The 25,883-nt window shown below is 36.1% G+C and overlaps 1 protein-coding gene across 10 annotated transcripts; it reads left to right on the plus strand.

Annotated features, from left to right (window-relative positions):
• The first annotated feature begins 665 nt into the window (after window positions 1-665).
• Window positions 666-25,296, plus strand: LOC110029255 (probable inactive ATP-dependent zinc metalloprotease FTSHI 4, chloroplastic). Of its 10 annotated transcripts, none has more exons than XM_020731468.1 (17): window positions 666-1,089; window positions 1,550-1,805; window positions 3,678-4,053; window positions 4,652-4,910; window positions 7,792-7,923; window positions 17,936-18,010; window positions 18,088-18,213; window positions 18,286-18,395; window positions 18,480-18,558; window positions 18,695-18,832; window positions 19,174-19,285; window positions 21,395-21,558; window positions 21,657-21,762; window positions 21,956-22,032; window positions 24,397-24,540; window positions 24,624-24,789; window positions 24,863-25,296. In XM_020731468.1, exons 1-16 carry the CDS (start codon window positions 823-825, stop codon window positions 24,765-24,767), a joined length of 2,565 nt encoding a protein of 854 aa, XP_020587127.1. In that variant the 5' UTR covers window positions 666-822; the 3' UTR covers window positions 24,768-24,789; window positions 24,863-25,296. The 10 variants fall into 10 exon arrangements, with proteins under 10 accessions (XP_020587127.1, XP_020587136.1, XP_020587144.1 ...); XM_020731477.1 differs by having other exon boundaries at window positions 24,911-25,296; XM_020731485.1 differs by having other exon boundaries at window positions 24,946-25,296.
• Window positions 25,297-25,883: the final 587 nt, after the last annotated feature.

Below are 25,883 nucleotides of genomic sequence, written 5' to 3' on the forward strand. Positions count from 1 at the left end.
TATTATAATCAAATTCATCTTTACATTAATAACAAAAATGTTACTTGTATTAAAATAAAATTTTAAGCATGAGTTATGTAAATTTATAAGAATTGAGCACTATATATGTAATTTTTTTTATTATTATTGAAAATTTGATGATCAACCCAATTTACAATTTCAAAGAACAAAAAATTATCACATGACCCCAATATACAACATACGGCAAAAGTACAATGAAAATGTAACATAAAATAAAATAATGAAGAGCAAAACTAGTCAGAAGAATTAAATTGATCATTAGTTATCAAAAAAGAATAAAATATTATTAAGAGCTTATTTGAAACGATAGTTGTTTGAAGAAATACTTATGAAGTTATTTTAAAAAAATTATTATTGAAAAAATATTCTGCAAGTTTGAAATATTCAATTATTAATATATTATATTGTAGTTCTATGTGTAACAAATTTATGATATTTTTTAATTATAAATCTTATATTTAATAGTTTTATTTTCTTTTATTAAGGATATTTTTGGGGCAGTTGTAGTTTGTTAAAAATATTTAGAAAATTATTGAAAAATAATTTAATGTTGCTAAAATTATGATGGCTTTTTTTTTTTTTTTTTTTTTTTTTTTTTTAAAAATACATATTTTGATTGGGACGCCATTCGGTCAGATGCCCTAAATCCTCGGACGAGGGAGCAGGTTAGAGCTTGTACCGGACAACTAATGGATAACGTTGCCGCACTAATACCATTCCGTCTTTTCACGTTGCCGGAGTAGACAGGGCAAGAAATAGAGGAAGGTTGAGGTGGTGTCAGTCTTGTCCGAAGCGTCGGCGATGTTCAGTCCAGTGCCGAAATGTCTGCTTCCTCAGCTCCCCGAGCCCTTGCCTCTCTTCTTCTCCAGTTCCACGTTCGGTGGCCGTCAGCCGAGGCTCAGGAAGTGCTTCTTCGTATGGAGCCCGCGTCGAGCCCGCGTCAGTAAGGTTCGCTACTCGGAATCCAATCCCAATGTTATATCTACAGACGAAGCATCGTCTCGTCTATTTATGCCGTTGAAAGAGAAGGAGGAGGGCGAGAACTTTGAATCCGATAGGCTATTAGAGGTGAGTGCATCATCTATAATTCGGCATTTTTCTTACTTCTCTGTGCGGGAACCGCTTTCTTAAAGCGTTATTATTATTATTATTATTATTTTGAATTCAAGCTTTGATCATTCGATCCGTTAGTTGTGACACCATATTTAAAATTATAATTGGAGATTCTATTCAGGGGACATGTAAGATAAATCCCCAATTGATAGAAGTTAACTACTTGAAGTTGGAAGACATTTAATCAAAAAAATACTATGGATTGGTATTTCTATTTAATTTTTTTCTAATTATGATTCATTCCTTCGTTTTTGAGCATTTTAGTCCATGAACCAGGATATATTGATACAATTTAATTTCATATTTATCTCTTAAATTTAGATGAAATCTATTATGTTATTGTTGTCTGGATCTTGCCTTTTCCTTTGGCTTCTTGGTTTTAGTGCTTATTTATTTGTCAATGATTTACTCTCAGAGGTTGAAAAATGCAGAGCTGGAGCGTGTAGATAAACTGGAAAAGTTTGAAAACAAAGCAAATTTACAGTTAGAGAGGCAACTTGTCATGGCTTCTTGTTGGAGTAGAATGCTGTTGACTTTACAAGGAAAACTGAAAGGAACAGAATGGGATCCTGAGAGCTCGCATAGGATTGATTTTAGCGAGTTTTTGAGGCTTCTTAGCTCAAGCAATGTTCATTTCATGGAATATTCTAATTTTGGCCAGACCGTATCAGGTTTTTGAATTACATTTTTGAATTTCTAGTTCTGTACTATTGAACTCTCTCTTATGCACTTAACAAATCTTATGCCTAATATCTTTTCTATCACCATAATTAACAAGAAACTTGTGCCATATTTTAAACCATCTTTTAGCCACATCATGCATGACATCCAATTTCACCCACAAAACTATGTTAATTTTTGCTATGTTTAATTTGAAAAAAAAAAAATTATTAGGATATCAAACACATTTTGTTGGAATCTTATGGCAAATGATTTACATTGCAACACAAATATCCACAATTAGAGTGCATATCATAATTAGTAACCAACAATAACAACAAGCTTTTATCCCACCAAGTGCGGTCAACTAGATGAATCATTTTACTCCATTATGCCCTATTGAGCGTCGTATTTTCATTTAGTTCTAAGTATTTTTTCTTTTGATTTTTTAAACACATATTTTATAACTTCTTAATAGTACTTTTTATTTTATCCTGCATAGTGTTAACTTCATCATGGACATCCTCACTCTTAAGATCTTGAATTTTACTCATAAAAATAAATTTATTTATATATTTTAAATGTCCCATCTAATTCTATGACAATGTTTTATTGTATTTTTATCTTTAAACCATTCATTTTAAAATTCAAAATCAATAATCGATGTGGGATTCTTAAACTTTTACTTATAATGACTTTACAATTTTTATAATCTTGACAATCTATTTTTCTCATAAGCAAATAATCAATTTTCTTAAACATCATATTAGCAATAATAGAATTATAAGCTAAAACAAAATTTAATACGACTCTACCTTCTTTATTTGTCACTCTAATACCATAGCCAATATGAATACTTCTAAAATCTTCTACCACTTTACAAATATGTTCATTTAAATCTCATCTAATAAAAATTCTTTCTTCAAGTGATATCATTTATATTAATTCTCTGTTATTCCAAAATTTTTCTTTTGAATATGTATCCAAGGTGCATAAGTACTTATATCACTAATAATTTTAGTATCTACAATAATCTTTGGAGTTATAATTTTGTCCACGTATATTATGATCTTTCAATCGTCTAGCTATAATTATACTTATACCATTTTTTATACAACTTCTACATGAATATCAAAGTTTAAAACTTAAGCCATCAATTTTCTTAGACTTTTCTCCAACCCATTCAGTTTCTTCAATTTGTAAAATATTTATCTTTTTATGAAATATAATATCTATTAATTCTATTAATTTGTCTGTGAGAATAACTATATTTCAAGCTCTCATCCTAATATTAAATTTCATAATTAGATACCAACAAATGCTCAAATCTAGTTTATGATGTTATTTTTTATTTCTATTTAAATGTTCGATATTTTAGCTTTTGCCTTCTAACTTTAGCCCTCGTAACTTCTTTATCTAACAAAAATGTGTTAGGATGCACTGATATTGTTTTTCACGTTTAATGCGAAGCATGCAAAACTTTTGGGGCATTTACATGCATACCCACAATTCTTATTTATTTACTTATCTAACTCCTAAACTTTCATATTTACATACATAACACTCTAATCCTTAATATCACATCAAGAATACCACTACTATTAACTTTAAAAAAAAATGCATCTTTTTATGCATCTGTTTATGCCACTGAAGTGTTATAATTGTAAATATCAAACTTTTGGTGTTAAATATGTAAATACAAAGGAATTGTGTGGTATGTATGTAAATTTCCAAAAACGTTTTAACTTTTTTGTTTGTAGTAATTGCACTAGGATGAACATAGCATGGGGAGCATGGCATTATGCTTATTCAACATGCGTCATTATTTGCATGGAGTGTTTACACATTGAAGTTTACTAGTAATGTCTACATTTGTCCTGCAGTTATTTTACCTTATTATAGAGATAGAGGAGGTGGGGAAGCACATGGGAACTCTGCGAAAGAAGTTGTATATCGCCGCCATATTGTTGACCGGATGCCCATTGATGCTTGGAATGATGTATGGGAGAAGTTGCATCAGCAACTTATAAACGTTGATGTTCATAATGTGGATTCTGTGCCTGCTGAAGTCTACTCTACTATAGCAACTGCTGTTGTGTGGACCATGCGTTTTATGCTTGCAGTTGGTGTATATCTCTGGATTGACCGAATCACGAGGCCAATTTACTCCAAATTAATTCCATGTGATTTGGGTACTCCAGAGAAACCAATTAGGCAACCCCTTAAGCGTCGTGCACTTGGATCATTGGGCAAAAGCCGGTTAGTTGCAGTTTTTTATGATGATTTTTTGGCCATTGTTTTTTTGTCTTTTGAATTTTTGAATTTATTCTTAATCATAGCACTTCTTTTTTTTTTTTTTAAACTTACACATTACTCGGGCACATGCATGGATACTCTGTAGAGCTTGATGCGGTGCTGTAAATTGTAGTTTACCTTGTGAAGTGTTTCTATGGAAGTGGACACCATGTATATATCTCGATTTCCTTTCTCCATAATGCTTTAATTTTAAATTTCTGCCAGTAAATTAATTTGCAATTTTGTTTGGATTCTGTAATTTTTTTCATGTCCTTTTTCTTTGATTGGACATGTGGGACATTTTGTCTGGCACTCTCACCGTTTGTTCCCAGTAGAAGTTATGTAAACATGCGCAATTTCTAAATTAATGTTCTTCCTAAATTTCAACTGTCCAAGGTTTTCTGAAATGAAACTTAATTAGTGATGTGATTTTAATTTTTTGTGTCTACTCCTTTTTGAGAACTTTTTCTTATGTTGGGTGTAGTGGATGTAATTGGAAAATTAAGTTTTAGCTTGCAATGATGAAATAAGTTTCAAGGCTTATCTTTCCACTATTTGTCAGGGCAAAATTTATATCAGCTGAAGAAACTACTGGTGTCACATTTGATGATTTTGCCGGCCAGGAGTACATCAAGAGGGAATTGCAGGAGATCGTGAGGATTCTGAAAAATGATGAAGAATTTCAAGATACGGGAATCTACTGTCCCAAAGGTGTTCTTCTTCATGGCCCACCTGGCACTGGAAAGACTTTGTTAGCTAAAGCCATTGCTGGTGAGGCAGGGCTTCCATTCTTTGCTGCAAATGGCACTGATTTTGTTGAGGTATATGCAACTTCATGCATTTCCCTTGTTTTCGTGGGATATTAGTGTAAAATTTTAAATACTGTTGGAATATAAAAAAAAATATAGACCATACTGTTAGAATACAAAATACTACTATATACTGTAAGGTTTTGTTTTGTTTAATTTATTAGTTTTGGTTTTAGTTAGATTCTTAGTAAAGTTTATGCAGTATTTTTTTTGTTTAAACTTATGCAGTTTGGGCATATAAAATGGAGATGAAATTAACATGCAAAGAATAGGGAGAAAAGGGGGAGACCGAAAGTTATGAGGGTAAAAATTGGAAAAAGGGTTTTTCTTAAACTTGAGTCAACTTGCTACATTTTGGAAAAATAAATAATGAAGTAGGTTCATAAAGCTAGCCTATTTCATTTAGCTTAATGCTAATCGTGATGATGGTTAATGCCTTGCTTTTGTTTTTGAGCAATCTTGTGCTTCAACTCATTCACATTATCATCTCTTTTGCTCTATGACCTCTTGGTTAGTTGTTCTCTTGAAATATTGTTCTCATGTTCTTAGGAAATGTGACATGTGTGTGTATTATTTTTTTGTTTAGGGTTAGTTTTTGCTGAGAGTTCCGTCTGAACAACTGCCAGCCCCCCTTTTTCTTTTCTAGGGTTTTATCCAAGGAAGAGTGGTACTTCAGTTGTATTTTGCTTTAAGGTAGTGATTATCCTCGACTCTCTCTTCCTCCATGACCTACCATTTCCTTCCACCGTCGTCGCACCTCATTGTGGACCACCTAAAACTGTAGCATAACAGTTTTCTTGCAGCCCCTCTACCCGTATCCATCAAGCGTCGCCCTTCCTCCTTGTTGTTGTCCAAGCTGTTTTCTGTAGTAACCGCTATTTTCTTCCTGCACCCTTTTGTTGTACCATAAACGGCTACATCTTCCCCTACCACTGCCGCAAATCTCTCCAAATTACACTGCCTCTGTCATAATCTCTCCACCTGCTATTGTTGCTACAGTAAACCCCCTCCCCCATAACTCATGTTGTCTTCACAACCCCAACTGCACCCCAACCCATTACCGTACTCCACTCCAACCATTCCACTGTTGTTTTCTCCCCCAATCAGCCCCTAGTTGCTGTCGCGAGCACCTGGTCAGCTATTTTTTTGTTTGGTTTCAAGTAGATTTAAAACAGTATTTTAAAATATATAAGATATTATTGGTAGGTGGCAGACAGTATCTGGCAGCGGCAACCAACAATTGACACCGACGACCGGTGACGAATGACATCCGACAATGGTAACCTACAGTTGATGCTAATGACAAGCGACGAATAGTGACAACTGGCAGAGGTGGGCAACGATGACAGGCACCGATGGCTAGTGGCAAAAGGCCGGCGGACGGTGATGACGGTCGATTGCAACGGGAGGTGGACGGGAACAGTGTCAGGCTGCGAAGGACGGCGGACAATGAGCGGTTGGAGGCGGGCAGCGGATGGGGGCAGGCGGGGCAAGGGGCGGGCCAGCTAGGGTGGCAAATGGTGGTTTGCTTATAATATTTATGTTAATGAAATCTCAGATTTGGCTAAATCGACTGAATTCTATATTCACCCAAAATGAAAGAGGTCTAAACTTCATATTCATTAATATTTTAGATTTTATTTGTAACTATTCATATCAAATATATTGTTCTCTTAAATCTCTGCAAAAGAATTACAATACACTTCAACTTCTCCTATCCAAACAACCCCTTAGTGGAGTCATATTTGGTTTTGAAGTGTTTGTGGTTGATCAGAAAGTTTTCAACAATAATAAAATTACACCATGGATCAACATTATGTTTGCCCTTTTAAATATTACTTTTGAATTTTGATGAATCTTATACAAGATAATTTGAAATGTGGTACTTTAGTACATGTTCTTTGTAGATGAAATAGCTTTGACCGTTTAGGTTTCTACCCAAGTGAAAATTGGAACAATGGATATATTTTTCCTCAAAGGCAAATTTTTACAATTACTTGATTAAAAATTTAATACATGATATTGAATTTAGTGTACTATAAATTTATGGCTATTTTAAGGTTTTTTAAAACATAAAATGTTCCCTAGAGTGATGAGTCTAAGTATTTTGAAAATAGACAAGTGCAGATATAAATGTTGATATAAATGAGGATATAGCTTTTTAGAATTAGAGATGGATAATTAAAATGAAGAATTGCATCAATACTACCATAGCATGAGAATATTGGAGTCTTACAGGTAGATTATTTAAATTTTCCATTAGATCAACTAGAAATTAAGAATTAAAGCATTGGATCGCAAAGAATTTGCTATGAATGAAGTTTAGATTGGAAAAATGAAAATCATTTTATTATTTATGGCAAGACTAGGAAGAATATAGTGAGTGATGATTATATTAGGGATGGTGAGAATTGTATGTATTGAAGATAAGATAGTTAAAAATTAAATTAAATTTTATGGATTGGGTTGGAGATGAATATAGTAGAATCAGCACTCAGAAGATGTATAATATAACTTAATGTCAAGAAATAACGGTTGAAAATATATATGACAAAGATATTATGGTCATAAGTAATGCAAAAATGACTTGCACCTAAAAAAAAGAAAAATAGGAATTTAGGTAGCGCTCATCTAAATGAATTGTTAAGGTGGATTCATAAAGCAGGTATTTGGGATATAGCAGATGACTATGTTGAAATTTAGGGTTTGAGACTTTATAATTATTTTGTAAATTTACAAATTTTTGTTGTTTCACTTTGATTGTTTTTAGTGACAATTCACCGTTTTTGTTGTTTGCTATTGCTAAAGTTTACCCTTTTTTTTGTTCCTACATGGAAAATATATAAACTTAGCTTGCACGCTAAAATTTCTAACTTGTGATTTTAATCAACAGATGTTTGTAGGTGTTGCAGCTTCCCGGGTCAAAGATCTTTTTGCTAATGCTAGGTTGTATGCTCCCTCTATCATTTTCATTGACGAGATTGATGCAATTGGCAGCAAACGAGGTGGACCTGATATTGGCGGGGTAAGCTTTACGTTGGCTTTATTGGAGTTTTTTTATTTCATGTGCTTGTGCACATTCTGTTAGGAGTCATTTGCATTTCCTATGAATATTACAGACCTAAAATATTATGATAGGGTTCAACTCAGATTTCCCACAGAAACTAGGGCAACATATAATTTATTTCACGAAAACCAAACAACGCAATCCAAATACATAAAGATAAGCACCTATAATTTGAGGGGTAGGCTATCTCTCCCAATCCCTACAATTCCAGAGATGGGAAATTTCTCTCAAACCCTATACCTTAGGCTTCAGCTACAATCTCATGCATAGTCCTAACCCTAAACTATTAAGCCCTATTATACCAAACAATAATAAATAATAAAAGACTAAATTTCTTAGCTAATAAAAAACAAAGTTGCCCTTAGGCTAGTCATCGACGTAGCAATACTCCCTTTCCAAAAGACAAATTGTGCTCAATGTGAGAAAAATTGTTGTTGGATCAAGTCGCGTGGCGCTTGCTCATAAACTAGCTTGAGTCTGGTTCTCGTCGTCAGTACTGGCAAACTCTTCTTGGCCTTCTTTAGCTTCTCAAAAGTTTGGTTCTTCATTTTCCCTCATTGAAAGTTATCCTTCAATTTTTTCCTCCACGGGCATACAATCAAATTATAACTCTTTACAAACTTCTAGCAATATCATGTAAATCTTATAAACCTTCTCAATCTCTTCCGAGTTTTAGGTGGTGGTCCCTTCAACCTATCTGCCGCCTTTGATGGATTTGCTGACACTAGCGTCTTGCACAAATTGGGGTCACCGTGAAGCACCACCATCTTATCTCTCTCCTGAAACCCTATGGACAAAAGTTTCAAATTCATCTTAGTATCCCCTATGGATTGGAACCATTTCATACTCAATATCATGTCAGTACTCCCCAAATCCATGGAAAGAAGATCTTTCATCACCTGAATGTCTGACAATGTTAAAATTACTTTTTTACGAACCCCTACTCTTCTCCACCAGTCCCATCCCCATCATTACTCCAAAACTTGTGTCCACCATCTCAAGCCCCAATTGCTTAACTATTTGAGTAGCGATGAAGTTTTGGATGGCCCCACTATCTAGCAATACAACTATATCCTGCTCTCTGATTTGCATCTGAAGTTTCATAGCGCAGTTCGGTGTAAATCCCACCACCAAATTCAACGAGACTTCTGTCACATCTAAGTGTGAGAGTTCCTCCACCTCCAAAGCCTTGTCTATTGCTGCATCCCCTTCCTCATTGTCACACATTGTGAGAATTTGTAATGTCCGATCCTTAGAATGGTGTATTGAAAAAAAACTTCTCATCATATTGAAAATATAATTCCTTAGCCTTCTTCTACTTAATCTTATTTGTGTAAGGCGTTTGAGTGTTTCCCCCAGTCAGTTCCATCTTGTAGAGCCTCCCTCTGAAGTTGGGGAGAAGGCCAACTAAATCGGCCTGGGGAGGGTTAGATCCAACCTCCTGCTAGATCGCCCAACCCTATTAGATCCTTTTTTTTCTTTCTTAGAGTCGAGATTTGCCACTCTTGCTCGGCCTTCTATTCTTGGCCTGATTCTCGCATATCATAGAGTTTTGTAGCATCTGCCCTTACCCAAGTCACTTCCACCAAAAATTTTCTTTCATTTTCTCAAACCTAAAACACAATTCAAGCTAGCTCTAATTTTTCTTTGTTGGTTTTCAAAACTTGCAACCATAAATCATTTTTTCGCTCTCTTTCACCTTCCAGTCCAAACCCAGTCATGCCAACAAGAAGATACATACTCAAGTCTACCCGAGAAGAGATACAACGAGAGATCCGACAACTTCAGCAAAGATTGGCAGACATGAGGATGACACCCAATGGGGATTTACCCTTGACGGTGACAAGGAAAGTTGAAAAGGAGAAAGACAAATTTCAACCCCTTTCATAGGCAGGATTTCAGTGATGAAGATAAAAGGTCGCATAATTTCGGAATCCAGTATTAGAGGAGGCCTAGAGAGGAGACATCAGTTGGAGATGTAGAGTCTACAGAATCAAGATAGATCTACCAGAATTACAGGTAGGTATGGATCTAGAATAATTTATTGATTGGTTAGAATTTGTTGAATGGATCTTAGAGTATAAAGATGTGATAAAGGATAAAAGGGTTAAATTAGCTTCTATCAAATTGAAGAAGAGTGATTCTTTGTGGTGGGAGAACTTGAAAAGAGAAATTAGTGATAAGGTTACTAAGTGGGAGAAAAAGAAAGTCATGCGGAAGAAATATCTTATATCTCGTTACCGCCAGAATATGTTTCTGAAACTCCATAATCTAGAACAACGAGACTTCTCGATGGAGTTCACAACTCGGTTCGATCACTTATAGATGAAATGCAAGCTAATAGAGTCGGAGCATGCGGTAGCCTAGTACCTTGGGGGCCCGAAGCCCGTAATTAGCAATATGGTACAAGTGCAACCATATTGGTCACTTGGGAATGTCCGGACTTTAGTTCTGAAGGTGGAAAAGCAGCAGAAACAGAGTAGACAACTACCACCAGTCAGACATTTATCCACAATTAACGACATCAGCTGGAGCACACCTTACTGAGTTGAGAAAGCTTGTTCGGATAAGGCTAGAGCTACCCCTCGTGAGAAGAAGCTTGAGAAGAGTAGCACATCTACAGTCTCCGCTAGAAAATGTTTCAAATGTCATGGATTTGGGCACAAGCCTCCAGCTCCCCGACGAGTCGAGTCGTGTCTTTTACCAAGTTGGGCGCCATAGAGGAGGTTAGCAATGAGGAAAAAGCTAAGGAACTAGGTAAAGTGTACCATTTATCACCAGATGAAGGAAAGGCTCTTTTGGTTCAACGAGTGTTATTGATTGAGAATATGAGGGATTTGCAGTGGCTTCACCACAACATATTCTACACCCGCTGCATGGTGAACAGAAAGGTGTGCATTCTCATTATCGATAAGGGGAGCAGTAAAAATGCGGCATCTACACAGTTTGTAGAAGAATTAAAACTCATTACTCAGAAGCACTCCCGACCATATTTTCTGACGTGGTTGAAGAAGGATAACAAAGTCAGCATTGACTGGAGGTGTCTAGTGGAGTTTTCGATCAGAAGTCAGCTATAGGGTCAGGTGTGGGGTGATGTGGTCTCTATCGATGTCTGCTACCTTTTTTCGAGGAGACCGTGGCAGTTTGACCAGAGGACTCAGCACGACAGATTCAAAAACATATATTCTTTCACCAAGGATGAAAATCATATCATTTTACTTCCTTCGGCGTAGCCCGAGATTATAGGAGCCCTTGTCAGCATAGCAGCATCAGTGGGACCAGTTCTGGTGATGACGGGAGATGATGGGATCGAGACACTAGCACCAGACACGGAACAAGCACGATAGAGTACTTTAGGATATCATGGTCGACATCTTACCTCCATGGCCACCACCCTGCGGAGAGAGTCAGTTCACCTCGACTTCAAATCAGGTTGAGTTGATTGTGGATTACTTTGGAAGTATTCAACAACATGGGCAAGACATGCAAACTCAATTCAGTTCAGTGGTGGGACCCAGGAGAGCAGATTGATATGGCAGTATGCTCACAATTGGAGAAAACTTCTTTGATGCTTTCTGATACAACGCAGTCGACAGTAGTATCCAAGTGTTGTTAGGATTAAAAATGATAAATCAGAAGAGCTATTGAATGAGGTCGAAGCTCTCTCAACCCTAGAGACTGATGCGGGGCTTGGGGAGAAGCTTGGCTGAATCGACATAGGGAGGGTTCAGTCCAGCCTCCTACTGGACCGGATGGCCTTCTCAGAATCGGTATTTTCCACTCACGCCTCGCCTTTCCTTATTCCTGCCTTCCTTTCCTTTCTTAGATTAGGGATTTGCCGCTCACGTCCCACCTCCTTTCCTGGCCTGACTATTCGGGTTCGGTCCAGCCTCCTATTGGATCGATTGAACCTCTCAGAATCGGGATTTGCCTCTTACGTCCCGCCTTTCCTTATTCCTAACTCCCTTTCATTTCTTAGAGTCGAGATTTGCCGCTCCCGCTCCACCTTCCTTTCCTGAACTGGTTCCTATCTACTGGGAGTTGGGATTTGCCGCCCAATGCTTCCATTTGCTTAAAGTTTATTTATAAGCATGTTTGTTGAGTTTATGGTAGGTTATTGTATCTTTTCTTTCAGATTTCTGTTAGGACAGCTGTCGACATCTATTTTTTAGTTTGAGGGTTGTATTCTAGGGATTGGGTGGTGCTCCGGCTACATCTCTCTCCCGAGGTGATGATTATCTTCCTCATAGTCTTTTCTATGTCCTCCCACATCGCATTCTACCGCCGCCTTGTTGTTGCAGTCACCCACAACAACCTTCGATTTGTTGTTTTCTGCAGTCCTCTGCCTACCAGCCACCTTCCCCTCCCTTCAAGTATTGTTGTTGCCCGCTTCTCCTTCTTGCTATTCCAAGCCTCCCACCGTGTCGTTGTCGCCTAGGACAACCAGGGGACTCCTTCCTGTTGTCCCGTTTCTATCCACCCCCACTTCTTACGGCTAGCACCTGGGACAACCTCCATTCTTGTCCCTACATTTCTGAATTTACCCCTCGCCGCCACCCCTGGCCAGCCATCCCAATCCATTTAGCCGACCTCCACCACCCTGGGATACACTTTAAAGGTGTTTGCTTGTGTTGTTTTATGCTATCATTTTTTTTTTATAGAAGAGTTGTCGTTGTAACTCTATTTGAATTTGATAATAATATTTCTATTTCTATTGTGGTTTGGGATAACTTCAATATCAGGTTCAGTGTATAACCTATTACCGAATTCAAAAAGACTTCTTCCACATCTAAGTGAGTATTCGTCCTCCACAATTTTCTTTATTTGTGCATCTCCCGCCCCATTGTCACACACTGTGAGAATCTATAATATCTTATCCTTACAATACTGTACTGAGAAAAACTTCTCATCGCACTGAAAACATAATCTCTTGGCTTGCTTTCCTTAATCTTTGTTTATGTAAGGCGTTTGAGTGTCACCCCTAGTCATTGTCCTTTATTCATGTCTTGTGGAGCCTCCCTCTGAACTTCTACTATTTGAGCTTTCGATATCATTGTGGTTGTAGTAGTTTAGTATGGTGTTCCACCTATGCTGCTTCTAATAGCCCATTTCATTGTATTTTTATCTTCAACCAATTGCACTAATTTTGTGGAGCCTCCCTCTAAACCAAGTGCACTGGGGTGCACTGGGGTCTTGGTGCCTTGTGTGCCTTGTTTTTTTTTTTTTTAAATCTGAAAGGTTTTATTTGTCATTTGCAAAGATTGGAAGGCCTTGGTGCTTTGCTTTTGAAAATATGAAAACTTTGGTGTTTGCAATACTTTTGAGATGTGTAACACCTACTTTTTTTATTAGTTGCAATAGTGTTGATTTGTCAGAGAATGATTTTCTCGACTAAGTAGTTGCATGTTTGGATTGTTCTATTGTGCCTATTTTCCTTATTTATTGTGGTGTGGCGGCCCCTGCCTGGTATACAGAATTAGGGGAGTATTGGTCGACTCTTTTGGGTGGTCACACTCATTGGATGGTTGGCTTGCAACAACCTTCATTCTTGTTAACAGCATTATTGCAGCATGTGCATTTGCTTTGCTGGGTGAAGGGGTATTTGCTTACATACCATCCAATCTTTACATATTTACACATGTAACACCTAAGTTCCATCATTTACATGCATGCTTATACATGAAAATATTTGGGTGATATGGTTGTAAAATAACAATAGAAGCGAGATAAGATGTTAGGTATGTGACTATACAAGAATTGAGTGAGTGGTTTGGTGGCTGAAATTTTTCTCATCTCGGGTTTGATTATGGTTTTATTAGCTGCACTAGATATTTCTCTTCTTTGAGAGGGATTGCTGATGACAAGCAGGTGGACATCTATTTTATCTTGGATAAATGAGAAGTGAAACATATTTTAATGTGTGTGCATCTTCATTCTTAAAACTTTTGGAATTGCATAAATACCATTGGATTTTTATACATTCATATGCCTAGGCTCTCAAATTTATGAGTTTTTCAGTTTTTTTTTTTATTATTATAGTTGATTCATATGTTTTTGAATAGCTAAAATTTATATAATTGGACATTCACATGCTTACATTTGGAACTTTCATGTGCTCACATGTATAAAATCTAATTTTAATTTTTATAAAAAAAAATTGAAACTACTGCTTATATGTCGAGAACCTGAAAGTGCTACGACATAGATCAAGTTTTTGTGGGCAGCACGACGAAATCATAACAGACGGAAGATGACGATCTACAACAACAAAACAAGTCTATATTCGCTAAACATTTTCTTAGTTTAAATAACACGGTGGTCTGCTGGCGCAACATAAATTCTCATCTTATCTTTCAAGTGCAATATAAGCTTTAACTCGCTTTAGGCTCTAAGATCGTCGTTCGATACAACGTAAATCTTTTTATCTTCTATGTCATTTGTATGACCGTGTCATGCAAATATAAGCCATAAATAATAAAATAAGCATGATGAAACATAAAAAAACATCTTTTCAAAATTGAAGCAAAACAGTAGAATAGTTTGGGAAGTCACCGAGGTTCTCGAGATCCGTGACATCCCCTACCTCCTTTGGATTCCGACAATAAATGTTTTCATTTGATCCTATCGCATTTGATTTTTCTTCTTCGACCTTGGAACCATAAACTTTGAATTCATGAAGATAGATATCTCTGATCATCATCGAGAGTTCTCTTAAGTGACTTCAGTCATTTGAGATGTAATTAACTGTAGGGGTGTGCCTCTATATGGAGCTTTAAGAACTCAAGTAATATAAATTTCATCTAATTTTTTATATTAAGTAGGGGAACTTGTCAATCAAAATAAAAAGTTCGCAGACCAAAATGAATGTCATGAATTTATTATTTTATTTAATCGAGTTTCACCACCATGTGTCTGTCCCTCGGGATAGGTGTGTTACTTGCGGTGTTGTGCTCGTTTACTTAAACTATTAAATGAATGAGATTCATCCAGTCTCATTTTTCAAAGATTAAAATATTATTTTCAAAAAAGCAATATATATATATATATATATATATATATATATAATTAAATCAAAACTATGTTTTATATTTTTCAAAGAGGAATTTTTAACAACTGACACCTGCTTATTCCATTCTTCGTACTCGGCTGGGTGCAACTGATAAGCTAGTATGCGAGGAGAAATCCACTTTGGGTTGACATCTTTGACAGGGTGCGCCACTCTCACTAGCTCCTCAAGAGAAACATCTTCCCCACATATAGGATATGGATCCCATTGCAAAATTTTCGTCCCCATCAAGCTTCTTAGGCTCATTACAAAGTTGAGGTTCATCTCTCTTGTATGGACATTTGACGAGTGGTACCATTCGAAATAGAAAATAGTATTTGGATAACTCTACGTGATATTCCCAACCTAGCACAAAATGACTCCTCTTCAGACGTGTTGGACCTCCCCCCTAAGGATAACTCAGAAAGAGGTCTAACCATCTAAAAAAGTTGTATTTCTTGTATCTGTGTTGGCCTTGTATTTGATGTCAGCTCCTCAGGCTTGTGATCCTTTTGGACTACTAAGGTCAGTTCTTCTGTTGTTTCTCTCAATGCTTGTGAAACAATATCTTGAGGTACCATAATTTCATACTCTGCTTGAACGCTCATTACATCGAGGTCACTACCTTCCATAACGACTACTGCTACTTCAGCTGGAATCTCTATCTTAGGGTCCACTGGAACTGGTTGCGTCTCTTCCTCGCTAGCTGCAAGTGAAGATTCTTCCCAGAAGTTTTCAACTTCTCCTATATCAACTATGTCATTGCCCAATTTTTCAACAACCAGCTCAATGAAAGAGATCTCTCCCTTAGCGGTGCATTCTGATTCCACATGCCCAAATCTGTGGCACTTACAACACTTCCTGACTGTGATAGATGTAGGGATGCGGTCTGGTCTCACCTATTCTATATTTGACTCGGTTTGTTCTCCGACGGGGTTGTCCTGGGTGTTCTTTTGGGTACACTTGGGCTATAAGATCTTGAGGTCCCCTGCCTGTAGTATATGGAGTTCGTTTGGTGGTGTTGTCCCTCCACTTTTGAAGTTAACATGTGAAGTTTTTGTCTATGTTAAGCTGGTAGAAAATAGTACTGTGTCTCCTGTTTTGTCCTCAAATTATCTCATTCTCCCCTTCGACACTCCCGATCACGGTCAAGGGTAACGTTCCATTCGATTTCATCTTCAATGTTCGCAATCCACCGCAGAAGTCGGTAGATCGCTCGCTATATTTCCTCCCAGTTAGGCTCGGGAATGTATCTCATTAGTGGCATGACTAAGATTTAGGGTTGAGAGGTGAAAGAGAATGTAGGAGACTCATTGACGGTGTAAAAAAAATTAATTTGATGTTGAAATCAGCAAGGGAAAAATTAGGTTTAGGTCAAATTGTTGTTGGAGGTTTGAGAATTGGGAAAGGAAAATTTTGTGGGAGTGGCTTGGGAAGGGGTGGACGCTAGGAAACCCTAGGATGGGATTAGGGTTGAACTAGCTCTGATACCAAATGATACGAGAGGAGAAAGCTAAAACCACAAAAAAAATAACTTTTATTAATGGGGAAATAGAGTTACAACACGCACAACTGAAAATTACATCACCAACACGTAAAACGACAGGGATGACTAGCAGGGGTGACAGAGGTTGCTAGGTGGGTTGGGATGACTAGAGGGAGTGGCGGCAGAGAAGTTGAGGTGGGAAAACAGCAAGAACAGTTAGAGGACATGCTGTCCTATGTAGCTACATCAAGAAATTGGGATAGAAACGACAGGCACAACAAAGGTTAGCGTCCCGGGGCGACGACAACAAGGATGGGTGGGTCAAAAGTGATGCAGCAAAGATGCTGGTGATTTGGGTTGGCGGGAAGGTCCTAGACAACAAGTTATACTCCTGGGAACAAGAATGAGGAAGATACAATCACCAGGGGAGAGGGATATAGAAGGAGCACCACCCTAACCATCGGACACATCCCTCGAGGTGGAAGATGACTCCACACAGGAAATCTGAAATCAAACACAGCAAAAGACTACCTCTTTACTCAGGAAACAAGCACATAAATAGATCTAGCTAGATGGAAAACAATAAAGGAAAGGTGACGAGAAAGGAAGGAGGAGAATGGCCAAGCGGCATAGTATAATTTTCTCATTGTGTTGGAATGATGCGTGTGGGTACTTTTGTTTTGTGGCGAGTATGTTTTGTGTTATGCCTTCTAATGAGATCAAATACATTGATGAGGAAAAGACAAATTGGCGAGGCAAGGACACTTGAGTATCAATGTCCGTCTAACGCTCATCTCTTGTTTCACTAAACGATATTGAAAGTAAGGCACAAGATCATTTACAGATAGTAGGATATGCGGTCAGTTACAAATACGTTAGAATACTACCAATTGCATGATGGAATTTCATGCAAGAACTAAAGAAAATTTTCATTGCTCAAACTTGTGATCGCTACCTTGAGAAACAATACCATCTGAGATAGAGCTGAATGCTAACAAACATTTTTTTTTAAAGCAAGCTAATAATCTCAGCTGCTACTTACTACCTTCAATGAAAAAATAAATATTTAAAATCTAATTTGAGTGAAACAAATGTCGCTTCTAAGATAGAAATTAATGCTAATGAAAGCAATACAATTGATTTTAATTCTTTGTATACAAATGAAATTGGACTGTAATAGAGTTAAATGAAACCAATCACATTTTCATCCAACAATAATAAAAAAAGAAGGCTGGAAGAGAGAGAGAGAGAGCAATTAGCAAATAGGCATGCCTCACGTTTGAACAACAGTTTATTAATGAGGCATCTGATAGTTCTTGCAACTTTTAGTGATGCTCATACAGGAATTTCATTCTTCATTTTAAAAATAATTATATTGTGAATTCTGATTTTGTTCTTGTGGTATATCTTTGTGTTTGAGATCTTTTTGCTCAAGTTAGGGTGGAGCTGAAAGGGAGCAAGGCTTGCTTCAGATTTTGACTGAGATGGATGGGTTCAAAGAATCAACAGCCCAGGTATTTACTATTTTTGTTGAGGCTTATCATTTTTCTTTGGACAATTTATATATACTACCAGTTGCATTTACTGCCAGGTGTTAGTCATAGGTGCAACTAATCGCTTGGATATATTGGATCCAGCTCTGTTGAGGAAGGGTCGTTTTGACAAAATAATAAGGGTTGGCTTGCCATCTAGAGATGGAAGACTGGCCATATTGAAGGTGATTTTTTTTTTTTTTTGAAGTTTTTTTAAGTGCTATAAGGTCTTCCTAATGTTTTACCTATGAAAACAGGTACATGCTAAGAATAAATTTTTTAGGTCTGACCTGGAAAAAGAGGCCCTTCTTCAAGAAATTGCGGATCTTGCAGTTGATTTTACGGGAGCAGAGCTCCAGAATATATTGTAAAATGTCCTTTTACCCCCACATGGTTTTCACCTGACTGACTGTTAGGAATGGTAATTAATACTTATGAGGTTCATGTTCAGGAATGAAGCTGGTATTTTGACTGCTAGAAAGGACAAAGACTTTATCGAAAGGGAGGAACTACTGGAGGCTCTTAAAAGGGTACTACAAATTTTATGCATTTGTTGAATTGTTGGCGTATAACCATACCAAATGGCATGGTATTAAAGTGTGAGATGAAAAGAACTGATCCAGTTTTGATTTACATATCCTGTTGTAAACCATAATATGTTTGCAGCAAAAAGGTACTTTTGCAACTGGTCAGGAAGATAGCACTGCAATTCCTGAGGATTTAAAAATTAGGTTGGCTTATAGGGAAGCTGCTGTGGCTGTTCTTGCATGCTATTATCCAGATCCTTACCGCCCATTTATACAGGCAAGTAGAGAAATGAAGTTTAGGAAGATTTACATACACACGACTCAATTCTTATGTATTTATGTATATAACACTTAAACTTCAATATATGCCACCTTAACTATACATGAAAAAGGTGTATTTAACCTTTTAGAATTTAACATAGTGGTACTTTTGATGTGATATGGAGGATTTGGGTGGTGTAAATGTAAAAAAGCAAAGATTAGGTGTTACATATGTAAATTTATAAGAAGGTGCTATGTATGTAAATGCCCCAAAAATTTATTGTTTAAAATGTTCCTTTCTTATTGTACTTTAATCTAATTAGTCCCCTTATTTGATGGCCTATTCATCTGTTGCAGACTGATATAAGCACAATCAGTAGTAAGCCTAACATGCAGTATTCTGAATTTTCTGGAAAGGTCTTTTCAAGGAAGTCTGATTATGTGAAATTGATAGTACAAGCATGTGCTCGTGAGTCATATGATCCCACTTTGTTATTTCATTCTTTTTCCAGCCTAGCAACCATTTTTTAGCTCTTATTTTATTACTTTCTTCCATTTTCAAAATTTATTATCACCGATGCATCATAAGTACTTTTTTTGTCTCTTCAAGTAATTTAGGGGAAAACAGCATATTCATACCTAAGCTTGGATATTGTACGATTCAGTCATTTATTTTTATTTATTTGCATGAATATCAGCTACTTAAAGGGAAAAATGATGCATTTGGGGTAAGCTAATGCAAAATCTACAAAATTTAAGTAATAGTGGTAAGCTTGTGAAATTGTTATTATAGTGCTGACATTCCCTGTAATATTTTTTTAATATAAATAATGTTGTCAGTCTTCTCCGCAACAGTGAGCCACTCTCCAACCTTAACCTCTTCTAGCAATTCGTCTTCATCGACTTCTCCAGCCAGATACTACCAAAGTTTTGTTGGGAAAAAAAATGAGCTACCATTGGAGGAGCTTTGTTTAGTCGTTTTGTTTACTTCAATCTTTATTTTACTATTTCATGTTGTATCTATAATTTAGATTCAAATATCAACATTGCTAATAATCTTATTATTAGTATGGATATTTCAAAAAGATAGACGGCAACATGTGTTTGTCCACCCCATATGTGCTAATTCGACCCAGATGGATTCGAACCCCGGACAGAAGGGAATTACTCCGAAGCTGTCATCCAACAGACCACCAGTTGCGCGAGTGCCCGTACGCACACACAAACATATATACTGTATTTTTATTTTTACTTTTTTTTTTGTCAAAAGGAATGACCAGAGGCTTTTATATGAGCCTCCAGCCGCCCCTAATGTGCCTAACAATGTGAATACCACCTCCTTAAGGCCACATGTGCTAGAGGGAATTCGAAACTCCGACCTGAGTGGTCTTATACCATGGATGCCAACTAACAGGCCAGGGTATGTATATATATATATATATATATATATCATGAATGCTTGTATTTTTGCGTTTTTAACAGAGTAATTTTAAATCTACCTATTTATTCAATAGCTTTTAATATTTAGTGATGACTCTTTCCTCAAATAGCTTGCAAACCTACCTCTTCCCAGAACTGCCACTTTCTTTCCTTCTTTCTCTAGCTTTAGCATGATCAGAATAACCTTTTTACCCTTAAAACTTGAGGAACTTATTTGCAAAGGCGTACACACACGCGTACACACACACACACACTCAAAATGGGTGTTCATATCTTAGCGGGGCCCCAACGCACTTCTTTTGAGAGGTGTAGAACTTTGCAAAGATGGTCAATTGAAGAACAAAACTTCATTATGATTAAAATTTAAAGAATCCCAAATACCCTGAATGCTGGATTGATCTTGATTTTAGATCTAGTTAGCTTATTATATATACTTCTAGTGCATGGAAACAGTAAGCAATATTTTCTATTCTCTTGATCATTGAAATAGCGGCTATAATCAATAAGGTTTATGCCATTTGTTTTTCAAAAATTGAAGTACATAAAAGGTTTTACCATACTCAACAGTTGCACGCATCTCGGCAAATCTAAAATCTTGGCCAACCATAATCTGCTAGAAAAACTAATACCAAAGCAAAATATATCAAGCATCAGAGATTTGGATGGTATTGGGATGGTGGGAACAAGCATTTGATTTGAGCTTTTCTTACTGTTTACGGCCAGCTTCTTAGAAGTTCTACGATAATTTAGAAGCATGCTGTACGCTTAAATGTCTTACATCCATTTGCAAACCTTTTGAGATTTAATCATAAGATTAGTGTATGGAATTTGTAAAATAAGCTTAATTTCTCAACTGTAGGCTGTTTTGCAAGCATATTCTATCTAGTTTATATGTTCTTGCTTGAGGAAATTTTGAGAATATTTAAGAAATTCAGATCTCTTTTAACATTTTTTTAAATATATAGGTAAAAGTTGAATCTAAATAACTTATTTATCCCATATCATAGTCTAGTTACTTCTCATCTAGCCATTTTGTTCTTTTATCATGATCAGGAAAGCAGACACATTACTTTTTTTTATTGCTTTTTAAGTCATTTTCGATTCTTTCTTGTTTGCTCACTATGTTTAAGATAAATAGCCAGGGTAATAGAAGAGGAAACGTTTGGGATCGACAACTTGAGTTGGATTTCTGCGAAGGCTACATCAGAGGCTTCAAGACGTGCAGAGTTCTTGATTCTTCAAACCGGGATGACGGCATTTGGGAAAGCATACTATAGAAACCTTAGTGACCTTGTACCAAACGTATGTGTTCCTTAAGCTCTTCTTAGTATGGCACCTACCTGAATTTTAATACAACTGTCCACATGCATAAATTAACACTTAATTCTTGTAGGATTCAGCTTGCGGCAAAGTTGGAATATCTCAGGAGTGAGTACATTCGTTTTGCTGTTGAGAAATGTTCTTCAGTTCTGTGCGAATACCGTTCAGCAGTTGAGACAATTACAGGCATGCTAAACTCATTCATTGCTTGTTGTTATGTGGACTCAATTTTAGATTTCTTTTGTTTTTAATCATTTTTACTATGATAGGAGGTTTGACCTTAATACAGTGTACCCACAGAAATTAAATATTTATCCCTAGAAATCTTTTCGTTTTTAGCACTTTTTGCTGAAAAATTACACTCCTGCTTTTTTTTTAGATGTCTTGTTAGAGAAAGGATGGATCAAGGCTGATGAAATTTGGGACATATACAGGAAAGCTCCACGAATTCCTCAGGTCTGCACGCCAATTTTTCTTGCTGTGTGTGACTTCAAAGAAAAAAATCTTTTCTAGATCTGGTCATACTTATTATTATTGTTTTTTTTAATCTAATGCATACAATATTAATCTCTAAACTGTGCAGTTATTTATTTGTTTCACTTTACATCCATCACTGTGGTCTGTTTAATTTCTATATTATGTATTGGGAAGCTCACTTAAAGAACTGAAGCTACTGAGGATAATATTATGGGAGGATTTGATTTCATTTTGGTTAATTATGATTCTTATTAAAAAGCATTGCCAATTTGAATAAAGGCTCGTTTGAGAAAACTTCATTGCTGCTTTCTTTTTCAGAAATAATCCTTTCTTCATGAAATGAGTTGTTTTGTCATTATGCTCTTTTAAAAATGCTTTTAAAAACTCTATTTTCTTGCCAATTTGAGACGAAACTTTAATCAAATTTTAAAAAGCAACGGTTTTTTTAAAAGGAGAAGCCTAACCAAACTAAACCTCAACCTCTTTCATGGTCCTCCATCTGCGTATATAAATGCCACCACCACTTATGTCAGCATCTTGTCCTTTCTAAATTTTTCTACCAGTAGGATTTCTGTGCTTCTCAAAACCATTGATGCTTGTTCAGTTGAATGCCTTGTGCTTCTATTTCTCACTGTTTCTAGCGATTTGAATTCTTTTTTTATGTTTATAAATAAATCTTTGAGACTTTTTATGAGCTTTTTTATATTTGATTAAAATTTTTATTTTTTTCAATCGTATGTGCTTGATTGGATTTTGATTCATTTGAATGTAATGTGTTAGAGGTTTTTTTAGGAAATAAGTTATTCATATTGGAAATTATGAGGATTAAATTTATTTTCTTGGATTGGATTATTTCCTTTCTCATTTTATGTTTTATGTCCTTTCCTTTATCTCTAAGTAATTAATATGAATTTATTAATTATATTTATATATCTTTCCTTTACTGCTATTTCCTCCTACTAAACTTTTCCTGTAGCTTGCCCTACTCCGAAATCTTTCGTGCAGCAGACCCTCCTCCGGCTTTTTCCCTGCTACAGGCCCTCTTCCAGGGCTTTTTCTTGTATTAGACATTCCTCTAGAGATTTTTCTGCAGCAGGTTCTTCACTGATGCTCTTCTTGCAGCAAGCCCTCCTCCGAGGCCTTTTTCTGCATCAGGCTCTCCTCCGGGACTTCTTCCTGTATCAGACCCTTCTTCGGAGCTTTTTCTGCAATAAGTCCTCTGCCGAAATTCTTTCTTTAGCTAGCTCTTCTTCGAGCCCTTTTTCTACATCCGACCCTCCTCCGGGGTTTTTTCTTATATCGGGCCCTTCGAAGTTTTTCCTGCGGCAAGTCCTCCACCGGAATTCTTCCTACAGCAGACCTTCCTCTGAAGCCTTTTTCTGCAGCAAGACCCTCTTCCGAAACTTTTTTCTGTATCGAGCCCTCTATAGCTTTCTTGCAGTAGGTCCTCCACTAGAATTTTGTCTGCATCAAGCCCTCCTCCGGAGTCTTTTCCTACAGTAAGGCCTACCTTCAGAGCTTTTCCTGTTAGTTATCTACTTTTCTGCAAACTTCCCTGCAGCATTGCTTGTAGAAGCCTTCTGACTACCTACAGACACTGCAGAAACTGCAGTCAAAGACAACTGCAGTCAAGTAAATACTATTGGGGTTGATTACCAAGTACGAAATGAAAACTTGATGTTTTATCTCACAAAGAATCTTTTTTGTTCATTGTTTGTTGTTTTCAAATTTAAGTTAAACATGATTTTCATCCATATTTCAACTTGAGGGGGAATGCTAGAAGCTATATTAGAAAATAATTTATTCTTATTAGAAGTTACGTGGATTAAATTTATTTCTTTGGATTGGAGTTATTTCCTTTTCTATTTTATGTTTTTTTCTGTTTATTTATCTCTAAGTAATTAATATGAATTGATTAATTGAAGATATAGGTACTATATCTTTCCTGTTTTTTAATTTTTATTGTCTTTTTAATTCTAGGATTCATGTAAGGGTTTTTTATACCCCGTTTCATATCAATAACATTATTCCGCATTATTCTGAATTTCAACATAATGTAAGGGAAAAATGTTAATTTATAGGGTGAGCCATCTCCTTATATTGGCATAAAGTTTAGATTTTTTGTTTTTTGGTGAAATCTACCTTGTTACTCTTTTCTATGACATAATTTGATATTGATTTTGTGAGTGCAGTTAATCTGGCTACAATTTGTTTTTTTGGATTGTGGTGTCAATTCTAATCACTCGGCATTTTTTATGGCTTTAACTTCTTTTATTTTTATTTTTTTATTGAAAAATTTTCAAATTTCTAGCGATATCTTCACTGTTTTGAACATTGTTGCAGAAACCCGTCAGACCAGTGGATGAGTATGGTGCACTCATTTATGCTGGAAGATGGGGAATACATGGAATCTCTCTTCCCGGCAGGGTCACCTTTGCGCCTGGAAATGTAGGGTTTTCTACCTTTGGGGCAGCCAGGCCCATGGAGGTACAGAGAATTACTCTTCCATCTCAACTTAGAGCCATTCATTTCTGTTTTAGCTCATTATTGCCATTGCTTTTTCATTTCAGACTCAGATTATCAGCGATCAGACATGGAAGTTAATAGATGGCATTTGGAATAGAAGAATGGAGGAAATAAAAAAGGAAGATGTTGCAGAGATGGAGGAAAACAAAGAGAATCCACAGCTACTGTTAGCCGATTATTTCCTTTAACCATTTTTGTGATATACTTAAGGTATGCTCATCCTTAAACTTTCTATTATATATAATTTATATTATCTATTATATTTTCAATTGTTATAAAAAAGGGTGCTTGACGTGGAACTATTCTGGGTCTTCCCTATTACTTCAAAAAGCCTGTGTGATGCGCATGCAATTATTCATTTTGAAGGTTGATTTTGAAAATTATATGTTACTCGAGCCCCTCAGTCGATGTTGATTTGAGAAGATAAGCAGGAGGCTATGTTTACCTCCAGATTTCTAATGTCCAAGATTGCAGCTTTAAGATTTGTTGACCATTGCGCCATTAACAATGCAAGGATTAAGTACATGCTCTTACTCGATCAAGTGTCTCGCCCACTTATTTTTTTAAGGTTGATCATGAAATCTTAAATGAAGCTCCTATGTATAAGACTGATGCGCACAATTTTTTTTTTTTGTTTGAAATGATACAATCAATCAAAATTAGAAGGCAATCATTGTTTACAATATGGTGGATAACTATTAAAATTTTGACCCTTCAAACTGGAGTTCTTTTGACTTTATGAAAGTTGATGTATTCATTAGCACTTTTGACACAGACAAGAAATAAGAGCTATGAAATAAATAAATATATATATATATATTATACGACCTTATTTAAAAAAAAAATTATTAGAAGCTTGTCATTCTAGTTTTTTTTTTTGTTGTATCCTAATAAGAAATAAGTTGGTTCAAATAGCATTTTATATGCTTTCATCACATGTTTTTCAATTAGTTCTTGTACATGTTACTTAAATTCATGTATGATTCATTAGCCACTCTTTGACTTTTCATAAAGTTCTTGAGTGCATGGGAGTAATATTTGAGTTTTTCTTTTTGAAGCATGGAGCTATTGTACACACTACAAAAAGAGAGAAAATTGATGAAAAATGAAGAGGAAAATATTTGAAACTTAAACATTTTTGAAATTTGTATGCCTTTAGATTATAAAAACCTTTAAAATTATTCATGTTATAAAATTTTTTATATAATCATAAAAATATGTGATGCAATATACTATTTTGATTTATAATTGAGATTATTTTCTTTTCTTCCAAATTTATTTTTATAGAAGTTTTTTAGTCTCCT

Source organism: Phalaenopsis equestris, unplaced genomic scaffold (genome assembly GCF_001263595.1).
Source record: "Phalaenopsis equestris unplaced genomic scaffold, ASM126359v1 Scaffold000002, whole genome shotgun sequence".
NCBI classification, from domain to species: Eukaryota; Viridiplantae; Streptophyta; class Magnoliopsida; order Asparagales; family Orchidaceae; genus Phalaenopsis; species Phalaenopsis equestris.